The 23,336-nt window shown below is 40.5% G+C and overlaps 1 protein-coding gene across 1 annotated transcript in view; it reads right to left on the bottom strand.

The window, feature by feature from the left end:
- Nucleotides 1–23,336, bottom strand: part of LOC100591792 (MBT domain-containing protein 1) — a 68,157-nt gene that overhangs the window by 31,974 nt on the left and 12,847 nt on the right. The window contains exon 3 of the mRNA XM_030827439.1: nucleotides 241–416. Within this exon, the coding sequence (XP_030683299.1) occupies nucleotides 241–416 (176 nt within the window). The remainder of the gene's footprint in view (nucleotides 1–240; nucleotides 417–23,336) is intronic.

Genomic DNA, 23,336 nt, shown 5'->3' on the forward strand with positions numbered 1-23,336 from the left:
ATCCACATGAAGTTTCTCACTGGACTTTTGTTTTTTATTTTGTTGTATTTGCTTTCCACCAGGAGGTAGGCAAAATAAAGAGTTAAACACCAACTCAGCGATCTTATCTTGAATTATAAACGTCAGCTCTTCAAACTGCCCCTTAATAATTCTAAGGAAGGGGGAATGACGGAAGAAACCAAATGAAAACACACCCTTAAACATAGAGCTGTAGAACAGGTGAAGGTTATAAATACTCACCCATGCCAGATTTACCATCTGGGTATGTGTAGACTTGCCCATTGTTTTTGATAATCGGGAGATTAGAAGGTAAAGGAGCGACTTCTTCCTCACTCTCTTCGGAGCTGGAGCTGCTGCTTGTGTCCTCACTGCAGCTATCATAACCGTCAAACATCCCGAAAGAATCTCTTCTTTTCCTTTCAGATCGTGAAGAATGTTCAGTCTTTGAAGTAGAGAAACCAGTGACACATGACACAACACTCATACACACCCCCTAAAAGACCCAAGCACAAATTCTGGTAAATGAGATTTGATAAATGAAAACACAGCCCTGAGAAATAACCATTTTCTTTTTTTTTTAAATGCTTTGAGACAGAGTCTTGCTCTGTCACCCTGGCTGGAGTGCAGTGGCACAATCTTGGGTCACTGCAACCTCCACCTCCCACACTCAGATGATCCTCCCACCTTGGCCTCCTGAGTAGCTGGGACTACAGGCAAGTGCCACCATCCCATAAACGATTTTGTGTTTTTTTGTAGAGATGGGGTTTTGCAAGGTTGCCCAGGCTGGTCTTTAATTCCTCGTCTCAAGCAATCTGCCCACCCAAGCCTCCCAGAGTGCTCGGATTACAGATGTGAGCCACCTCCCCACCTCAAGGGATGTCCTGCCTCTGCATCCCAAAGCACTGGGATGACAGGTGTGAGCCAGTGTGCCTCGCCCAGATTTCTTTTTTCTTTTTAATTATGGGATGGGCATGGTGGCTCATGCCTATAATCCTAAGACTTTTTTTTTTTTTTTGAGACTGGGTCTCACTCTGTTGCCCAGGCTGGAGTGCAGTGGCACAATTTCGGCTCACTGCAACCTCTGCCTCCTGGGTTCAAGTGATTCTCCTGCCTCAGCCTCCCGAGTAGCTGTGATTACAGGCGCATGCCACCACACCCAGCTAATTTTTGTATTTTTAGTAGAGACAGGGTTTTGCCATGTTGGCCAGGCTGTTCTCAAACTCCTGAACTCAGGTGATCCGCCCACCTCAGCCTCCCAAAGTGCTGGGATTACAGGCGTGAGCCACCGCACCCAGCCTAATCCTAGCACTTTGGGAGGCCGAGATGGGAGGATAGCTTGAGCCCAGGAATTTGAGACCAGCCTGGGCAACATGGTGAGACTCCCTCTCTACCAAAAAAAACAAAACAAAAAAAACCATATAAAAATAATTGTGGGCCAGGCATGGTGGCTCACTCCTATAATCCCAGCACTTTGAGGGGCCGAAGTGATGAGAGGAGTTTGAGGACTTGAAGAGTTTGAGACCAGCCTGGGCAACATGACAAAACCCTGACTCTATAAAAAATACAAAAATTAGCTGGGTGTGGTGGCACGCATCTGTAGTCCCAGCTATGTGGGAGGATCACTAGAGCCTGAGAGGTGGAGGCTGCAGTGAGTTGAGATCATGCCACTGCACTCCAGTCTGCATGACAGACAGAGACCATATCTCAAAAATAAAATAAAATAAAAATTGTGGTGAAACATACATAACAAACACGATTTTTAAATTTGCCTTTCATCTCTAAAACTAAACTTCTAGACCAATTTGGAGTATCCAGAAAATATGGATGCTTTTCTTCTTTCTTTTTTTGATGACAGAGTCTCGCTCTGTCACCCAGGCTGGAGTGCAGTGGTATGATCTCAGCTTACTGCAATCTCCATCTCCCAGGCTCATGTGATTCTTGTGCCTCAGCCACCCGAGTAGCTGGGACTACAGGTGCGTGCCAACATGCCCAGCTAATTTTTGTACTTTTAGTAGAGATGGGGTTTTGCTATGTTGACGAGGATGGTCTTGAACTCCTGGCCTCAAGTGATCGCCTGTCTCGGCTTCCCAAAGTGCTGGGATTACAGGCATGAGGCACTGCACCCAGCCAACATACAGACGTTTTTAAAAATTGCTTTGGGCTGGGCGCAGTGACTCACGCCTGTAATCCCAGTACTTCGGGAGGCCGAGGTAGGCGGATTATGAGGTCAGGAGATCGAGACCATCCCCTGGCTAACATGGTGAAACCCCGTCTCTACTAAAAATATAAAAAATTAGTTGGGTTTGGTGGCAGGTGCCTGTAGCCCCAGCTACTGGGGAGGCTGAGGCACGAGAATGGCATGAACCTGGGAGGCGGAGCTTGCAGTGAGCCGAGATTGAGCCACTGCATTCCAGCCTAGGTGACAGAGTGAGACTCTGTCTCAAAAAAAAAAAAAAAAAAAAAAAAAAAAATTGCTTTGCTGGCTGGGCATGATGGCTCACATCTGTAATCCTAATACTTTGAGAAGTCAAGGCTGGTGTATTGCTTGAGCCCAGGAGTTCAAGACTAGCCTGGGCAATATGGCAAAACTCCATCTCTACAAAAAATACAAAAATTAGCCAAGTATGGTGGCTTGCGCCTGTGGTCCCAGCTACTTGGGAGGCTGAAGTAGGAGGACAGCTTGACCTCAGGAGGTCGAGGCTGCAGTGAGCCATGATCGTGCCCCTGCACTTCAGCCTGGGTGACTGAGTGAGACCCTGTCTCAAACCCAAAACCAAGAACCACTTTGCTTGATACTTTATCATGTTGGAAAAGAAAAAGAAAAAAATCACTGCTAAGAGCTCTGAAGGGTCTAACAGAAAATTTTGCCTTTCAGCTGGGCACAGTGGCTCACGCCTGTAACCCCAGTACTTTGGGAGGCTGAGGCAGGGAGATCGCCTGAGGTCAGGAGTTTGAGATCAGCCTAGTCCACATGGGGAAATCCCGTCTCTACTAAAAATATACAAAAATTAGCTGGGCGTGGTGGTGCATGCCTGTAGTCCCAGCTACTTGGGAGGCTGAGGCACGAGAATCGCTTGAACCCAGGAGGCAGAGGTTGCAGTCAGCCAAGATTGTGCCACTGCACTCCAGCCTGGGCGACAGAGCAAGATTCCACCTCAAAAAAAAAAAAAAAAAAAAAAAAAAAAAAAAAAAAAAAAAAAAAAGAAAATTTTTACCTTTTACAATTTTAAGATGGCAAATATTTCAAAAATTGTAGGAGATAATATTTCTACATATATATTTATTCAGTTTTTAAAAAAACAAACAATGGTTTAAAACCCAACCCAATTTTCTCAAGCTAAACAGTATTTCCTCAGAAAACCAAATACCACATGTTCTCACTTATAAGTGGGAGCTAAATGACGAGAACACATGGACACATAGAGGGAACAGCAGACACTGGGGCCTATTGGAGGGTGGAGGGTGGGAGGAGGGAGAGGACCAGGAAAAATAACAAATGAGTACTAGGCTACTAGGCTTAGTATCTGGGTGATGAAATAATCTGTTCGACAAACCCCCATGACACACATTTACCCACATAGCAAACCTGCACATGTACCCATGAACTTAAAAGTATTAAAAAAAATTTCCTTTACAAAGAAAAATACAAAGAAGTTATATCATCTTTAGTGAATGCTAGTCTTATGTCTCCTCCAAGATGTCACCTCATTCAAACCACAAAAAAAAAACAAAACCAAGAAAAAACTAATATTGCTACTCTAACCATTTCCAAAATAAATTCCAAAACTACAGGCTTTGTGAGAAGTGAAAAGAAAATAGAAGACAATAAAAAGGACAAAAAAAAAATGGGAGGCTGGGCGCGGTGAGTCACGCCTGTAATCCCAGTGCTTTGGGAGGCTGAGGTCAGGAGTTTGAGACCAGCCTGGCCAATATGGCGAAACCCCACCTCTACTAAAAATACAAAAAAAAATTAGCCGGGAGTAGTGGTAGGCGCCCATAATCCCAGCTACTCGGGAGGCTGAGACGGGGAGAATTGCTTGAACCTGGGAGGCAGAGGTTGCAGTGAGCTGAGATGGCGCCACTGTACTCCAGCCTGGGTGACAGAGGAAGAGTCCTTCGGGGCGGGGTGGGGGTGGGGGGGGGAAGGGGAAGGGAAAGGTATCTCAAATGCAAAATAAAAACAGGCAACGGGCCACTGGCTGAGGCCCAGCTCATGTCCCTAAACCTAACAAACAACAACAGAAAAAAAAAAAAAAACAAGAAAAAGAAAAAACAAACAGGAACAGGCCAGGTGCAGTGTCTCACGCCTGTAATCCCAGCACTCTGGGAGGCCGAGGCTGGAGGACTGCCTGAGCCCAGGAGTTCAAGACCAGTCTGGACAACATAGGGAGACCCTGTCTCTACTAAACAAACAAACACGAAAACAAAACAAAACCATTATAAAACATTAAGTGAGTTATCACCAGAGAGATGAAAACTATCAACTCAAGAATCTTTTGAGATTTGGCACCTATCCTTTTTCTTTTGCTCTATAGATACAGTTTTTTTTTTTATCCTCTCACACTACACTTTAAGCTGAGATTTTTTTTCCTGGCTAGTCTACCTTCTTTTTGGTATTAAATGACCACAAAACAAAGCTAGTATTACATGACCAGTAACAAGGCTGAAATCTGTTGTCCAAAATTTGACAAGATAAAACCATCTACATGTCATTGTCAGGTAATAAACATTTGCACTGAGACAGGAAACTAATTTTCAGTTGTATCAGGTGCAGCTATGAAAGCTACAAAAACTGATTTCTTAGTCCACACAATGGAAATATTACATTACCAAAGAAGTCCCCTTGGGAGGTTATATACATGTTCTAATAATGTTGCCACAGCCCAGGCATTTTTAGTACACTTCTTTTTCTGTTTTTTTTTTTGAGACGGAGTCTTGCTCTGTCACCCAGGCTGTAGTGCAGTGGCGCGATCTTGGCTCACTGCAAGCTCCGCCTCCTGGGTTCATGCCATTCTCCTGCCTCAGCCTCCCAAGCAGATGGGATTACAGGTGCCCACCACCGTGCCCAGCTAATTTTTTGTATTTTTAGTAGAGACGGGGTTTTACTGCGTTAACCAGGATGGTCTCAATCTCCTGACCTCATGATCCACCTGTCTCGGCCTCCCAAAATGCTGGGATTACAGGCATGAGCCACCACGCCCAGCCAGTATACTTCTTTTAGTACTGCCTTTTAGATACAATTTTAAAAAGAAAAACCTATCATTTGTGGTCACTTCAGAATTATTCCTCCTGTTCCCTGCATCAGTCTTCCCTAGCTTGGTCATCTACCTGATTCAGCAGACTTGGTTCTGAATAACTTTTAGGTATTTCCATAAATCAAAGGTATCTTCAAAGAATCAAGATTTGCTACAATCAGGAGATCTAAAAGATGAAGTGAGACCTTGAAGGCAATACAAAAGAAAAGTTCTAACAGCACTTTGAACTGACAATGTGGAAGGGAATGGGACAACCACATTTAGATACAGTGTGGTGTTATGAACACAGAATTCTGACAAACATGGGTTAAAACTCAACTTTGATACTTGTTAGCTGTGAACTTGCGCAAGTTATGGGTTTCTTCTCTTACTCATTCGACATCTATTTATCAAGTATTTGTGAGTCTCATAGTAACCAAGGCTAAAGACAGAAGAGCATACAAAGCAGACAAGATCCATGGTTTTCAGGAAGACTGTAAGCTACTGGTAGGAAGAAACCAAGCAAGGCTGTGTGAGGGTACAGTCACTCAAGCAGGAGCAATTAGCTGAGATTCAGCAGTGAGGAACAATCTCAGTGAGGTAAGACCATGAGGACAAAAAGGCAGCCACTTAAACATCTGATGCTAGCATATTCTAGGCAAAGGAAAGTGCAAGACAAGGGCTTTCGGGCTAGAATAAACTTAGCACACACTTGGAGGCCAGTGTGGCTGGCACCCAGTGTGAAAGGTATGGGAGATGAGGTCAGAGGATGTAGGGAGCAGATTATGAGGGCCCTTGTCGGCCAGGATAAGGAATTGATTTTTTTCCTGAAGGCAATGGGAAGACATTATGAACTATTTATCACAGTGCCCGCTCTACACATTTAATAAACACTGGCTAGATTCTACGTTCTAATAGAGTCACACAGCTCACCTCCATTTGGAGGCGACCTTTTATACTCATAGTTTTCTTGTTTTTTGAGACAGTCTTGCTCTGTTGCCCAGGTTGGAGTGCAGTGGCACGATCTCAGCTCACTGCAACCTCCGCCTCCTGAGTTCAAGCGATTCTTTTGCCTCAGCCTCTCAAGTAGCTGGGACTACAGGCGCCTGCCACCACGCCAGGCTAACTTTTGTATTTTTAGTAGAGATGGGGTTTCGCCAAGTTGGTCAGGCTGGTCTCAAACTCCTGACCTTGTGATCCGCCCGCCTTGGCCTCCCAAAGTGCTAAGATTACAGGTGTGAGCCACCGGCCTGGCCAGACCTTTTATATCCGTAGTTTTCATATAGGCTTGTCTACTATTAATATATAGCCAACTTGGTTAGCAGCTAATGTAAGATTATTGACCCTTAAATGTCAACCCAGAATATCTTATTCTGACTCTATTTTCAGGGAATATAGCCTTAAAATTTCAGGAGGTCAATGATGACAGATATTTTGTTTTCTATAATTACAGGCTATATAGTATTTTTTTAAAAAGTGCCATGGTCAAAGATGTTTGGGAAATTTTCCTCACGCCAAGGTCTTCTGGAGACTTTAATATGCTTATGAACATTATAGTGATTAAAGAGGAATATACAGTATGCAGTCTTTTCTAGAGCATCTTTTAGGACTGTTTTAGAGAAATGTTCTCTGATCTTTTCCATGGTCCTAGCACACACAGAAAATGATCATCTGCACAACACAAGGGGAATAAACCCCTGGATGCACCCAGCCTAAGGCCTCTGACTGTCCTAAGTATTGCAGGAATGAATACCTGGACATACTCCTAATCTAAGGAACACTGGTTAGTAAGCTTTATTCTACTTAGGCAATGTGGTTTTCTAAAGTGGTTTTTTTTTTTTTGTACTTTTTCCCCCTTGCAAACATTACAGTGACTTATCTTTTTTTTTTTATATACATTAGGATAGAATACCAGTGAACTAAATATTAATATATAAACTATAATTGATTTACCCTATGTAAAACTTACCTTTTATTTACTATGAGGGCGCTTAACTGGAAACTCCTACATTAGACCAAAACCCCTGAAAGGGCCTGTAACTTCACTAAAAGCATGAGTGAGAAAGAAGCTGATTATACGCAAAAGACCTGCAAGGGAGCATTTCAGGTCCATGCTCTTGGTGAAGAGGCTTCTCTGGATTTTGTAATCACAGGCCTGACCTCAGGAGTTAAGTCTGAGGTTGAAATTTTCTCTTCCCTCTAAGGTCAGGGAACTCCCAGGCCAAGAAATTAAAGTGGTTCCAAGCTACCAGTGCCCTCTGATACCTAGCAGAAGCAAACCTAAATTAGATCAGGAAATAAGTCACCTACCATTCAGGCCTTTCAGCATTCCCACCAATTTTATCAAGTATGAGCGCACGATCAAATAGCAAACACATAATAAGTAATCCACCATGAGCAAGCATCAGCAGAACTGATTAAGAATCCCCAATACTTTGGGCATTGGAATTGACAGAGACAGAACATAAAATAAGTATTATGCGTTGTTTAATAAGAAACATATTATTGAAAAATAAGCAACATAAAACAAACGCCAACTTATTAGACATGGCTAAAGAAAATTAAAAAATGGAAGATACATGATAAACACTCAAAATGCAGCAAAGAAAAATAGAAAACTGGAAAACAAGCTGTCAAAATAAGAGAACGGAATGTAAAGATCCAATAAAAGTCTAATAAGAATTCTTAAAGGAGCGAATATGGAGAATGGAGAAAGGCAATGTTGAATTAGATACTGGCTAAGAATTCTGCAGAAATGAGAACATGAATTAGGCCAGGCACAGTGGCTCATGTCTATAATCCCGGAACTGTGGGAGACCAAGGCAGGAGGACTGCTTGAGGCCAGGAGTTCGAGACCAGCCTGAGCAACAAAGCGTGACACTGCCTCTACAAAAAAATAAAAATAAAAAAAATTAGGCGGCTGTGGTGGTATGTGCTTGTGGTCCCAGCTACTCAAGAGGCTGAGAAGAGAGGATCACTTGAGCACAGGAGATTCAGTCTGCAGTGAGGCGCAATCACAATTGCGCCACTGCACTCCAGCCTAGGCGACAGAGCGAGACCTTCCCTCACCAAAAAAGAGTGAGGGAGAGAGAGAGAGAGAACCTGAATTCACAGATAAAACTATAATGTAAATTAAGCACAACAAAAAGGTATCCACATCTAAACAGATCATCGTAAAACTGCAGCACATCAAAAGAAAGATATTAAAAAGGAACCAATCACCACAGTGAAGCTCAGCAGTCAACAAGCTCTACTCAGGTAGACAGTCTAATCAGGTGCTCAGTACCTAACCATTAAGGCCTTTAAGTATATGAAAGGACAAAACAAATCTCCAGGAAAGATGCATCTATAGGAAACAGAAGAAAAGCAAACAGCATAAGAAAACTCCAAAAAAAATAACGAATTCTTCAGAGATGTAAGAATAGGATACTATCAGAGAACAAGATAGACTTTGAAATTTAAAAACAAAAATGGCAAAACAAATTCAATAAATGGATGATAAAGTCAAGGAAATCTTTCAAAAAGCAAGTGTGTGTGTATACATGAGACAAAAAGCTAGGCAACAAGAAAGAAAAAAATGAGTTCAATCTAGAAGATCCAAAATCCAATTAAGAGATATTCAAGAAAGAGAAAACAGACGGGAACAAAGTTACATGAAAGAAAATAAACAAAACAAAACAGATTTTCAAGACCAAAACGGGGCATCCACATTTAAAGAGACCATATAAGCCCAGCTTAACGACTTAAAAAAAAATTTATACCAACATGCATCATTATAACAATTCAGAACTCTGCCAATACTGGTATTAAAAGCTTCGGCACTATGCTACACAAAAAGAGAAGGGAATCAAAATATCAGTGGACTTCTCAACAGCAAGACTGATAAATGCCTTGCCTTCAGATTTCTAAAGAAAAAAATTCTTAACAGAAAATCTATACTCAAAGCTCCAAGTGAAAATAAATGAAATTAAAAATAGAAAAAAGGAAAAAAAGTGAAAACAAAATTGGTTTTTTGAGATCAATAAAACTGATAAACCTCAAATCAAGAGATAGAAAAAAAAAAAGAAGACACAAATATCCCAATATCATAAACGAAAGAAGTAACAAGGCCAGGAGTGGTGGCTCACGCCTGTAATTCCAGCACTCTGGGAGGCCGAGGTGGGTGGATCACCTGAGGTCAGGAGTTCGAGATCAACCTGGCCAATGTGGCAAAACCCCATCTCTACTAAAAATACAAATATTAGCTGGGTGTAGTGGCGTGCACCTGTAATCCCAGCGACTCAGGAGGCTGAGAAAGGAAAACCGCTTGAACCCGGGAGACAGAAGTTGCAGTGAGCTGAGATTGCACCATTGCACTCCAGCCTGGGCCACAGAGGAGAGACTTTGTCCCCCCTCCAAAAAAAAAAAAAAAAAAAAAAAAAAAACTAAATTTGTTAAAGATCTTCCCACAAATGAAACTCTAGGCTCAAATGGCTTTACTGGTGAATTCTACTTAGGAAATACTATAGACTTTATACCAACTTTTCTTTTTGTTTTTTGAGACGAAGTTTCGCTCTTGTCGCCCAGGCTGGAGTGCAATGGTGCAATCTTGGCTCACCACAACCTCCGCCTCCCAGGTTCAAGGAATTCTCCTGCCTCAGCCTCCCGAGTAGCTGGGATTAGAGGCATACATCACCAACACGTGGCTAATTTTTTTTGTATTTTCAGTAGAGATGGGGTTTCTCCACGTTGGTTAGGTTGGTCTCGAACTCCCGACCTCAGGTGATCTGCCCACCTCGGCCTCCCAAAGTGCTGGAATTACAGGTGTGACCCATCATGCCCAGCTAGATGAAAATATTGTTAACAAAATTTTAGCAAATTGAACCTAACAATATATAAAAAGAACATAGCATGACCAAGTATGTTCCTTCCAGGAATGTAAAACTAATTCAACATTTGAAAATCAATAAATTTACCGCATTAACAGACCAAAGAGGAGCCATATAATCACCTTGAAATATGCAGAAAATGCACTTGACAAAAATCTAACATTGATTACTGAAAAATATTCTTAGCAAACTAGGAATAAATTTCCTCACCTGATAAAGAGCATTTAGGAAAATCCTAATGCTAGCATCATACTTAATGGTGAAAGGCTGCCTATGTTCCCCCATAAGGCTGGACACAGGGTGAGTGTGTCTGCTTTGGTCACTTTTGTTCAACACTGTACTAGAGGTTCTAACAAGTGCAATAAGGCACAAAAAACAAAGGAATCCATATTCGAAAAGGAGTAAATGCATCTTTATTCCCAGGCAAAATAATTATCTATGTAGAAAATCTGATGGTATCTATGAAAAGCTATTGGGACTAATAAGTGAATTCAGCAAAACTGGAAGACACAGTATTAATATACAAAAATTCGTTGTGTTTCTATATACTAGCAACAAACAACTAGAAACGGAAACTTTAAAACACTATTTACAATACAGTCAAAATTATGAAACAATTGGGGACAAATCTGGTAAAAGATGTTTAAGACTGGTATCTTGAAAATGACAAAATGTTGCTTAAAGAATTTTAAAAAGATCCAAATAGATGGAAAGACGTACTATGTTCATGGATCAGAAAAATTAACATTATTAAAATGTCAGTCCTTCCCAAATTGATTTATGATTTAACACAATCCAATGAGAATCACAGCAGATTTTTGGGTAAAAATCAAAAGCTGGTTCTAAAATTCATATGAACTGCAAAGGCTCTAGAACAGCCAAAGCAAATTTCAAAAGAACAAAGTTAAGACTAAAGCTTCCTGACTCCAAGATATATTATAAAGCTACAGTATGAAGACAGTAGGGTTTTAGCATGAATATAGACAAAAAGATCAATGAAACAGAATAAGAGTCCATAAACAGACCTCTATTTATCTATCGGTCTCTCTCTATATGTATATTTATGGGTATATATGGGTTTATATATAGATATCTATAGAATGTATATATATCTATAGATTTACATACCTATAGATATGCCAATATCTATATAGATATCTACAGAGTCTATATATATATCTATAGATTCACATATCTCTACCTATAGATATCTATATCCCCAGTGTTTTGTTCACACTATGTAATGACATTATGTTTTTGTTTTTATTTTTTGAGACGGGGTCTCACCCTGTTGCCCAGGCTGGAGTGCAGTGGCATGATCTCAGCTCACTGCAACCTTCACCTCCTGGGTTCAAGCGATTCTCCTGCCTCAGCCTCCTGAGTAGCTAGGATTACGGACGTGTGCCACTATGCCTAGCTAATTTTTTATTTTTAGTAGAGACAGGGTTTCACCATGTTGGCCAGGCTGGTCTCAAATACCTGGCCTCAAATGATCTGCCCGCCTCAGCTTCCCAAAGTGCTGGGATTATGGGCATGAGCCACTGCATCTGGCCTATGTTTTTTATGCCACTTTGTGCATTGCTCATCAAGATTAGTCTTGTTCATCTTCCAGCCCTCCAAGCATGTGGCACAGTTCAATGGTGTGGCACGAGGCCCGAGGCAGGGAGGCCTCTGCTGCCCTCGCAGGCCCTGGCTGAACCTCCATCACCTCTCTCTGTTTGCTTATATATCTATAGGTACATATGGTCAATTAATTTTTGACAAAGCTGAAAAGGCAATTTAGTGGAGAAAAAAATAGTCTTTGAACAAATGGTGCTGGAAGAATTAGGATATTCATATGCCAAAATACCACTTTGATCCATACCTCACGTCATATATAAAAATCAACTGAAAGTAGTTCATAGGCCTAAATGTAAGTTAATGTAAGAGTTCTTTTTTTTTTTTGAGACGGAGTCTTGCTCTGTTACCCAGGCTGGAGTGCAGTGGCGCGATCTTGGCTCACTGCAAGCTCCGCCTCCCGGGTTCACGCCATTCTCCTGCCTCAGCCTCTCCGAATAGCTGGGACTACATGTAGGCGCCCGCCACCACGCCCGGCTAATTTTTTTTGTATTTTTAGTAAAGACGGGGTTTCAATGTGGTCTTGATCTCCTGACCTCGTGATCCGCCCGCCTCGGCCTCCCAAAGTGCTGGGATTACAAGCGTGAGCCACCACGCCCAGCCAATGTAAGAGTTCTATAAAACTTGTGGGAAAAATATTAACAACCTTGTGTTAAGCAAAAAGTTTTTAGCTATGACAAAAAAAATATAACCCATAAAGGAAAAAAAAATTTGGCCAGGCACGGTGGCTCATGCCTATAATCCCAGCACTTGGGAGGCTGAGGCGGGCAGATCACTGAGGTCAGTAGTTCAAGACCAGTCTGGCCAACATAATAAAACCCTGTCTCTACAAAAATACAGAAATTAGCTGGGCATGACGGCAGGTGCCTGTAATCTCAGCTACTTGAGAGGCTGAGGTGGAAGAATCGCTTGACCCCAGGAGGCGGAGGTTGCAGTGAGCCAAGATCGGGCCATTGCACTCCAACCTGGGTGATGGTGTGAGACTCTGTCTCCAAAAAAAAAAGAAAAAAGAAAAAATTTCATAAACTACACTTTGTCAAAATGAAGCATTTCTGCTCTTTGAAAGATAATGTTTACGAGAATAAGACAAGCACAGACTGGGAAAAATATTTGCAAATCACAGATCTGATAAGGGATTTGTATCTAGAAACATAAAGAAGTATCAAAATTCAATGACTGAAATAACCCAATTCATAAAAAGGGGCAAAAGATCTAAACAGAAATTCAAAGATATACAGACGGCAAGTAACAACATGAAAAGATGCTCAACATCAGCGGTCATTGAGAAAACGCAAATTAAAACCACGAGATACTGTAACACACCTATTAGAATGACTAAAATTTATAAAAGTCCTCTACAGTCAGTGTGGCAAATGAAACTCTCATACATTGTGGATGGGTATGTAAAATGGTACAAGCATGTTGGAAAGCAGGCAGTTTCTTAAAAAGTTAAACAACCACTTACCATCCATTCCACTCACAGATATATATCTGCGAGAAATGAAGGCATATACCCATACAAAGACATAAACACCAATGGTCATCATAGCCAATTGGAAACAGTTTAAATGCCCATCAATAAGGGATTACACAAATTGTGGTACATCCATACAATGATTTCATTTTGCTTCTTGGTAATAAAAAGGAACGAATTATTGATATACACAGTGTGGATAAACCCAAGCCAGACCCAAAAACGTCTTACTGTATTACTCTTTTTACAAATGCAAACTAGCCGTACAGTGACAGAAGGCAGATCATAATTACCTGGGGATGCGGTGGGGGCCAGGAGTGGAAAAGGGGAGTTATAAAGGAGCATGAGGAAACTTTTGGAGATGAGGAATACACTATCTAGATTGTGGTGAAGGTTTCATGAGTGTACACCTATGTTTCTGTGCAGTTTAATTTTGTCAATTTTTACTTCAATAAGTCTGTTAAAAAAATCTATAGCCAGCCAAATTATCAACCAAGTCTAATGGTAGAAAATGTATTTTCAGATATGCCCCTGAAGCCCCTTCAAAAAACTTAGCTCTCGTGTTCACTTTTTCTCAGGAGATGATTAGAAGATATGTTTCATTATAACATCAAAGTAACCAAGAAAGAGGAAGACGGCTGATTTAGGAACTACATGATTCAATACAGCACAGAGGTAACGAGAGTTTCTAAAGCAATGATAAAGGGATGTCTCAGCGTTACCGCTGTATAGCGGGTTTAGAGAGCAACCAGATTGTATTAGAAAAGGACGGATGATGGCTCTGGAAGGATTCTAGGAAAAAAATGAATCTTTGTGTTTGGAGCTTGTTGCAGCAGCATGGGGAAAAAGGCAACAGGCACTTTCAACACTGACTAAATGAAAAAAGTGAACCAATCAGTAATTGCAGGAAACGAAGTTGTATCAGAAAGGAAACAGTACAGTGACTGGCTGGGAAGCTGTAAATACTATTTATGTACTATATAAACACTAGCAATTTAAACAAAACTTGTGATAAAAGTCAATGAAGTGGGCTGGGTGCGGTGGCTCATGCCTGTAATCCCAGCACTTTGGGAGGCTGAGGTGGATGGATCACTTGAAGTCAGGAGTTCGAGACCAGCCTGGCTAACATGGTAAAACCCTGTCTCTACTAAAAATACAAAAATTAACTGGGCATGGTAATGTGCATCTGTAGTCCCAGCTACTCGGGAGACAGAAGCAGGAGAACTGCTTGAACTTTGGAGGAGGAGCTTGCAGTGAGCCAAGATCACACCACTGCACTCCAGCTTGGGCAACCAAGCGAGTCTCCGTCTCGAAAAAAGTCAATGAAGTGGGTAAGTGTGAAAACAAGGTGGCCCCTCATTTCTCATTTCCCAATGAGATTAAAAAGCAGAATTTTTTTGGATCAACTCGAATAAAAACAGTTTAGGGGATAGAGAGTAAAAGAGCAAATGTCTATTTTTATCAACTAATACATTTTTTATTTTTCATAAAGCTTAATTCATTAAATTTAAATTACTGCCCTTTATTATAAGATCATGTCCTTTATTGTAAGATCACTTTCTTTAAGGATGGTTATAGGTTTTCACCATAAAAAACTTTTTATTTATAAATTTATAAGTTACAATACAAAGAACATCTAGACAACCTTTATCTTGACTGCCCAATGATTAACATTTTCTCCCAATTATTCCTCTCTATACGTATATTTTTCCCTCTCAACCATTAATGAATGGTTTATATGCTTTAAACCCTTTTACCTCTAAATCAGAAGTAGAAACAGAGCTCAGGGTTTTTTCACCTTGGCAATATTACTTTGGGCCAGAAAATGCTTTTTTTGTAGGAGGCTAGCCTGTGCATTCTAAGATGTCTAGCATCATTTGTGGCAGTAACACTCGCCTTTATCCCCCAACGGTGACAACCAAAAACACCTTTAGGCATTGCCAAATGTCCCCTGGAAGCAAAAAAAAAAAAAAACAAAAATCCCAGTTGAGAACTATTGCCTTATCCTTCAATGTGCCTTTCCTAGTAATAAGGATATTCTCTTACATAATCATAGGTCAGCTATCATCTTCAAGAAATTTAACATTAACCCAATACTTTCATCTGATCTACCATCCATCCTCCAGTTTCGTCAACTGACTCAACAACACCCTTTACAAGATCTTCTTTTCTTCTTCAGCCCAGAGTCATGTATTTCATTTGTCATGTGCCTTGGTCTAGAGGGAGACCTTATCTTTTTTTCTATTTGATGTCTTTTAAGAATGCAGTCCCTTTAAGACTTTTTACCTTTCTTCTATAAATCTATGACTGTTCTCAAAAGTCTTTTTTTCTTAAAGACTTTATTTTTTGAGAAGTAATAAATTTACAGTAAAAGTGAAAATTTAGTAGAGTTCCCGTATGGCCCAGTTTCCCCTATTAACATCTTACATTAGTATTGAACATGCTACAATAAATGAAATACTGATATGTACACTGTCATTAACTAAAGTCTATACTTTCAGTTTTCCTTCATTTTTACTGTTCTTTTCTCTGTTCCAAGATCCCACAGTACCTTTAGTCACCCTAAGTCTTCATTATTTAAGTTGTCATACAGCTTCTCTTGGTTGTGAGAATTTCTCAGGTTTTCTTGGTTTTTCATGACCTTGACAGTTTTGAGGAATCTTGGTCAGGTATTTTGCTGACTGTTCTATTGGAATTTGTCTGATAGTCTCCTCATTATCAGGCTGGGGTTATGTTTTTGGCAGGTACATGGCAGAGATAAAGTGTCGTTTGTATCAGACCATTTCAACGATATATACTAACATGACCTATCAATGCTGACGTTGACCTTGATCATCTATCTGGTCGAGGTAGTGTTTATCAGGTTTCTCTGCTGTGAAGTTACTCTGAATCCCTTCCTAAACTATACTCTTTGGAACAAAGTGACTATGTATACCCCACACTTAAGGAACAGGGAGTTATATACTCCCCTCCTTGAGAATGGAATATTCATATAAAGTATTTGGAATTCTTCTGTATAGATTTCCTCTTTTAAAAAATAAAAAATTTCCTCGTTTTGGGTTTTAGGTGTCCTCAGGATTATACTTAGGTTGCACTACCTAATTGATGCTATAATTTTCAAGGCATCAAATCCAGAGGCACAAGGTCCATCTGCCCCTTATTGGTGATGTTAATTTTTTTTTTTTTTTCTTTGAGACAGGGTCTCCCAGGCTGCACCCAGGCTGGAGTGCAGTGGCATGATTTTGGCTCACTGCAACCTCCACCTCTGGGGTTCAAGCAATCCTTTTGCCTCAGCCTCCTGAATAGCTGGGATTACACATGTGCTACCTCACCCAGCTAATTTTTGTACTTTTCGTAGAGACGGAGTTTTGCCATGTTGCCAGGCTGGTCTCAAACTCCTGGCCTCATGTGATCCTCCTGCCTTGGCCTCCCAAAGTGCTGGGCTTACAGGTGTGAGCTGCTGCACCTGGCTGGTGTTAATTTTAATGACCTGGTCTAGACATGGTCTGGTTTCTCCGCTGTACTTTTACTATTTTCTTTAATAAGCAATCTATGGGGAGACACTTTAAAGATAATGCAAATATTCAGCTCATCAAATTTTTACTTAATATTTAGGATCCAATGATTCTTGCCCAGTCTCTCACTGTGATGATTTCCCAACCCCAACATTCCCTGTACATTGACCAGTCAGCATTCTCTAAGGAACAGCTCTCTTTTTTCTCTTTTTATTTATTATTGGTATCAACTCATGGATTTCTATTTTTCAATGTTTTATTTTTTTGAGATAGCGTCTCGCTGTTGCCCGGGCTGCAGTGCAGTGGTGCTATCTTGCCTCACTGCAACCTCCGCCTCCCGGGTTTAAGCGATTCTTCTGCCTCAGCCTCCCAAGTAGCTGGGATTACAGGTGCCTGCCACCATGCCAGGCTATTTTTTTTTTTTTTTTTGGATTTTTAGTAGAGACGGGTTTCCCCATGTTGGCCAGGCTGGTTTTGAACTCCTGACTTCAAGTGATCTGCCCGCCTCAGCTTCGCAAAGTGATAGGATTATAGGCGTGAGCCACCACGCCCAGCCTACTTTTCAAGGTTTTATAACTCGTTATTGTCCTTAATTATCTGGGTGCTCATACTGTCCCAGAGTAGGCCAGTGGGAGCCCCTTAAAGCCCACTCCTGTGTCATTCTGACATGCCTCTATCATTTTCTGAGCATTCCCTTACTTTCTTGCATAACAAGGTATTCCAGGCTTATCTTATAGCCATTTCTCTGTCCCAGCCCTGGAACCAAACATTTCTCCTAACAGCCTTGGTATCTTTTAGTGGGGAATGATATAAGAAATAAAGATCTAGGTACTCAATGTACTTATTGCTATTTGGGTATCTCTTTGCTTCTGGGCCTTTCCACTGGACAAAGTATACACACATGTATTTTAGAAAATTATGAGCTCACACTTAAATCCCCAACTCCAAGCCATCCCCACAGGGCTTTTTTCTCACCTTCCCACACTTCACATTTGTGTCTTTTTCGACAGAATGCTGGCTCTTAACAAAACCTATCTACTCATTTGCTCAACCCTTTTAGACATTTAAATAGTTACAGAAGCATTACAGCATACCACTACAAAAAAACTGTTGGAGTTTAGTATTTCTTTGCAGTCACTTCTCTCTAGACTGACTACTGAGTATAAAAGTTCCTTGGATTATTTATTTCAATGTGGTTGTTACTGATTTGAAATAAGAATTGGTTTGCTTTTGGTTTTTAGTCTCCTCCATCATCCTTATAGGATTAATTTCATTTTTTGGGGGAACTACTGGGAAGATCATCCTTCTTGCAAAAATAAAGAACTACACAAATAGGTGTAACTCAAAGAAATGTCATTTATTTCCCTGCCTCACCACCCACCCTGTTAAGCGGGTAACCAACTTTATCACTTTCTGGTTCATTCTTCTTGTGTATATTTTGAAAAGGTAAACAGTATATGTACAGCTATATGTATGTTTTATTTCCATTTCCTACACAAAAGTCACATACTATATTCCTCTCTCCTGTGTTTTTATTAGTTTAGAACTATATCCTGGAAATCATTCCATTTCAGTGCACTGACATCTTCCTTATTCTTCTTGCAGCTGCATAGTACTCCATTGTGTACGTTTATTCAACAAATCTCTCGTTTCAACATTTAGTTTTCAATGTTTTGCAACTGCCAATACGCTGCAGCAAACTTAGTATCTGTGTGTTTATACTGTGCATGGTATACCTCCAGGGTATATTCTTAGAAATGGGATGGCTGGGGGAGGCCGAGGCGGGCGGATCACGAGGTCAGGAGATCAAGACCATCCTGACTAACATGGTGAAACCCTGTCTCTACTAAAAATACAAAAAATTAGTCGGGCGTGGTGGCAGGCGCCTGTAGTCCCAGCTACTCGGGAGGCTGAGGCAGGAGAATGGCGCGAACCTGGGAGGTGGAGCTTGCAGTGAGCCAAGATTGCGCCACTGCACTCCAGCCTGGGTGACAGAGCGAGACTCCGTCTCAAAAAAAAAAGAAAGAAATGGGATTGCTGGGTAGGATATATGTATTCGTAATTTTGTTAGATACTGCCAAATTCCATTCCAAAGAAATGTAATCATTTGCACCAGCAATATTGAGAGTGCTTGTTTCCCCAGAGGTGCTGGGAATGTATTGTCAAGTGTCTGAATTTTTCCCAAAATGATGGATGAAAAATGGTATGCCAGTATAGTTGTCACTGTCTTTTTTTTTTTTTTAAAGCTCTCTATTTGGAAATAACTTTGAACTTCCAGGAAAGTTAGAAGAATAATACAATGCAGTCCGGTGTACTCTACTCAAACACAACAATTACTAATATTTTGCCCCATTTTTTTCTTCTCTAAACACATAGATTTTCTGAATAATTTGAAAGTTACGTATCACAAAATAATTCAATGTGCATTTCCTTGGAATAAAAACATTTTCTTATAACTGGAGCACAGTTATCAGTTTTAGGAAATCTGACAATATATGATACTTTTCCCTAATTCACCATCCACATTCCAACTGACTCAATGTCTTTATAGCATTTCCTCCTTCAAGACCAGGATCACATAAAAATTAAAAAGTTGTATTTATCTTTTTAGTGTCCTTTAATCTGGAAGATTAGTTTTAATTTTTTTTAGATACAGGGTCTCCCTATGTTGCCCAGGCTGCACTCAAACTCCTGGTGTCAAGCGATCCTCCCACTACAGCCTCCTGAGTAGCTGGGATTACAGGTGCACACTGACGTGTTTCCTTTGAAATTATTTTTGAAGAATGCAAGCAAGCCCCTTCCTCCTTAACAGAATGCTTCTCATTTGAGGTTCATCTGATGTGTCTGTGTCCTTAGGAGACTCTGGTTATGTACCCCATAATATTACATTTGTCCTCAGGATATTGTAACCAGAGTCACAAGGTTCCTATCTGTCTCTCACTAGTGATGTTAATGTTGATTACTTTGTTAAGGTGTAGTCCAGCTTTCCACTGTATACTATGTATTTCTCCTTGCAACCAACAGGCAACCTCAGGGACACACTTTGAAATATGACCACATTGTTTCTCACTGAAATCTCACCGCCATTCTTAAATTTGGCATCTAATGATAACATTAATATGATGGCTGCAAAACGATTTCCCAACTCCAGCACTTTTTTCTTATCAGTCAGCAAGAAATCCTGTCATCATCCCCTTTTATTGACATACCTACCTATTCCTTATCAGTATGAATTCACTAACTTCTATTTTTTTCCCAGTGGTTTATCATTCATCACTATTCTTATTCTGGGGCTCAAAATATGCCAGATGTGGCCACAATGACGTCCCTGAACTGGTTCTTGTGTCCTCCTTTTTTTCCTGAGACAGTCTCCCCTTGTTGCCAGCGCAGTGGCGTGATCTCAGCTCACTGCAACCTCTGCCTCCCGGGTTCAAGTGATTCTTGTGCCTCAGCCTTCTGAGTAGCTGGGATTACAGGTATGCACCAACAAGCCAGGATAATTTTTGTATTTTTAGTACAGTAAGGGTTTCACCATGTTGACCAGGCTGGTCTCAAACTCCTGGCCTCAAGTGATCTGCCCGACTGAGCCTCCCAAAGTGCTGGGATTACAGGCATGACCTAACATGCCAGACCTTCTGTGTCCTTTTGACATGCTTCCATCTTTTTTTTGAGGAATTCCTTACTTTCTTCCTTATCAAGATATTCCAGGCTCATTTTATACCTATGCTGCTCCAGCCCTGAAATCAATAATTTTTCCAAGGAACCCTAGTCCTTATTAGCAAAGAACTGATATTGAAAGCCAAGATCTGGGCACTCAGTGCAGTTCTACAGAGCATTTTTTGTTTTTTAAATGGAGTTCTCACTCTGTCGCCCAGGCTGGAGTGCAGTGGCATGATCTCCGCTCACTGCAACCTCCGCCTCCCAGGTTCAAGCGATTTTCCTGCCTCAGCTTCTCAAGTAGCTGGGACTACAGGCGCGTGCCACCAAGCCCAGCTAATTTTTTGTATTTTTAGTAGAGGCAGGGTTTCACCGTGTTAGCCAGGATGGTCTCGATCTCCTGACCTCATGATCTGCTCGCCTCAGCCTCCCAAACTGCTGGGATTACAGGCATGAGCCACTGTGCCTGGCCCTAGAGGATTTTTTAATCTTATTTTGTGTGGTTTTATGTGCCTACCTTTTTTCTTCTTTAGGGTTTTTAGTCTTAATTTTCTTCAAAGTTCTTGACATTGAGAAATTTACATTTACCCTTTATCTGTATGTATGGAAAACTGATTTTGCACATGAAGTTTTTGCCCGTATATTTAAAATATCTGAGATAGCAAAATGCATCAGTATTTTATTTCATTGTACCTTGATTATAAGTCAGAAATTTTTTTCCTGAAGCATGGTACAGAAAATTTTCCCATATTTTTTCCTGGTATTCGTATAGTTTTTATATTTAGATCTAATGTGTCTGGACTTTATTATTATGTATGGCATGAAGAACAGTTCTAATATTTTTTCCAAATGGCTGTCTAGTTGCGCCAATATCCTTTATCAAAATGTCCATCTTTATCTCAGTGACTTAAAATACCACTTTAAGTGCTAGGTTTCCATATGTAGTTGTGTCCATTTCTGGATTTCACACTACTTCCCTGGTCTATTCTTGTGCCAATATCTTGCTTTCTGAATCATTAAGGGTTTGGAATATGTTCTGATATCTTGCAGAGCTAGATACCCCCTCAAAAATCTTTTAATGTTTTTACATTCTTGCATGTTTATTTTTCCAAGTGCACTTCAAGTATTAGATAGTTCAACTCTATACCAAACAGTTATCAGTCTTTTTATATTAGGATCTCATTAAATTTCTAATTAACTTTGGAAAAAGTGCCATTTTGATATGTCTCAAGGACAATGGATGTCTTTCCATTTGTTCAAGTCTGCTTTGTGTCTTTTGGGAATGTTTTATATAGCCTGCTCACCTAGGTTTTTAACAACTTTTTTAAGAAGTAAATCCTTAGGAATTTAATTACAGTTTGAGTATTCCTCATCCAAAATGCTTGGGATCAGAAACATTTCAGATTTTGGAATATGTGCATACACATAATTAGATATCTTGGGGATGAGACCCAAGTTTAAACATGAAATTCACTTGTTTCATAACCAACTTATACACATAGCGTGAAGATAATTGTATACAGTATAAAAAAATTTTGTGCATTAATTAAGGTTTGTGTCACTATCTCAGTTGCCTATGTGGTTATCTGTGGTGTCATGTCCATGCTCAAAGAGTTTCAAATTTTGGAGCATTTTGGACTTCAGGTTTTTGGATTAGGGATGCTCAATCTATGTTTTGTTGTTGCTATTGTAATCTTCTCTTTTGTTGTATTTTCTTAACTGGTTATTTTCTCACTACACAAAGGTTTATTATTTTATATCCTACCTCGCTGAATTGTTTGAACGTGGTTTTGTCATTGATTTTCTAAGGCTTTCCAGATAAACAATCATGTCACTAACAAAGAATATTTTCTTCTTTTTCCACTGTTATGTCTCTAATTTGTTTTTTGAGACAGGGTCTCACTCTGTCGCCCAGGCTGGAGTGCAGTGGTGCAATCTCAGCTCATTGCAACCTCCACCTCCAGGGTTCAAGCAATTCTCCCACCTTAGCCTCCTGAGTAGCTGGGACTACAGGCACGTACCACCACACCCGGATAATTTTTTTTTTTAAATTCTTAGTAGAGACGGGGTTTCACCATGTTGGCCAGGCTGGTCTTGAACTCCTGACCTCAGGTGATGCACCCACCTCAGCCTCCCAAAATGCTGGGATTACAGGTGTGAGCCACCGCACCCGGCCATTTGTGTTCTTTTCTATCTGTATTGGCTCATATTTCCAGTATAATGTTAAGTCATGGAGAAAATGGGCATCCTTACTTTATTCTTGATTGTGGTGTTTCTTAGTAAGATTCTGGCTTTAGGGTTAAGGCTATGTACATGTGCATATGTGTGTATTCATAAAAATAAAAATATTATATGTTAAGGAAGTATTCATCCATTCTTATTTTCTGAAAAATTTTTGTTAGGAACAGGTGTTGAATTTTGTCATAGGCTTTTTCAGCTTCTATAAAGAGAACACAACTTTTCTCTTTTGACCGATTAGCATGGTGAATTACATAAACAGATTTCCAAATACTGAATCATCCTTGTATTCCTGGTATAAAACTCACTCTTCAAAATGTATTTTTGTAAATATGGTGTGAGAGACTGCACAGTAATAGTTTTCCACTAGTATCTGTATGTGATAACTAATTTTCATTTTTTGAGCTATCTTTATCAGGCTAAGAAATCAGCATTACTTTTTTTTTTTTTTTTTTTTTTTTTGAGACAGGGTCTTGCTCTGTTGCTTAGGCTGGAGTGCAGTGGCACGATCTTGGCTCCCTGCAGCCTCAACACCCCTGGGCTCCAGTGATCCTCCCACCCCAGCCCCCCAAGTAGCTGGGACTACAGGCACACGCCACTGTGCTCAGCTAATTTTTTAGTTGTTTGTAGAGATGAAGTCTCACTACAATTGCCCAGGCCAATCTCAAACTCCTGGGGTCAAGTGATCCTTCTACCTTGGCCTCCCAAAATGCTGGGATTACAGGCGTGAGTC

The sequence above is a fragment of the Nomascus leucogenys genome, chromosome 14, assembly GCF_006542625.1.
Source record: "Nomascus leucogenys isolate Asia chromosome 14, Asia_NLE_v1, whole genome shotgun sequence".
Lineage (NCBI taxonomy): Eukaryota > Metazoa > Chordata > Mammalia > Primates > Hylobatidae > Nomascus > Nomascus leucogenys.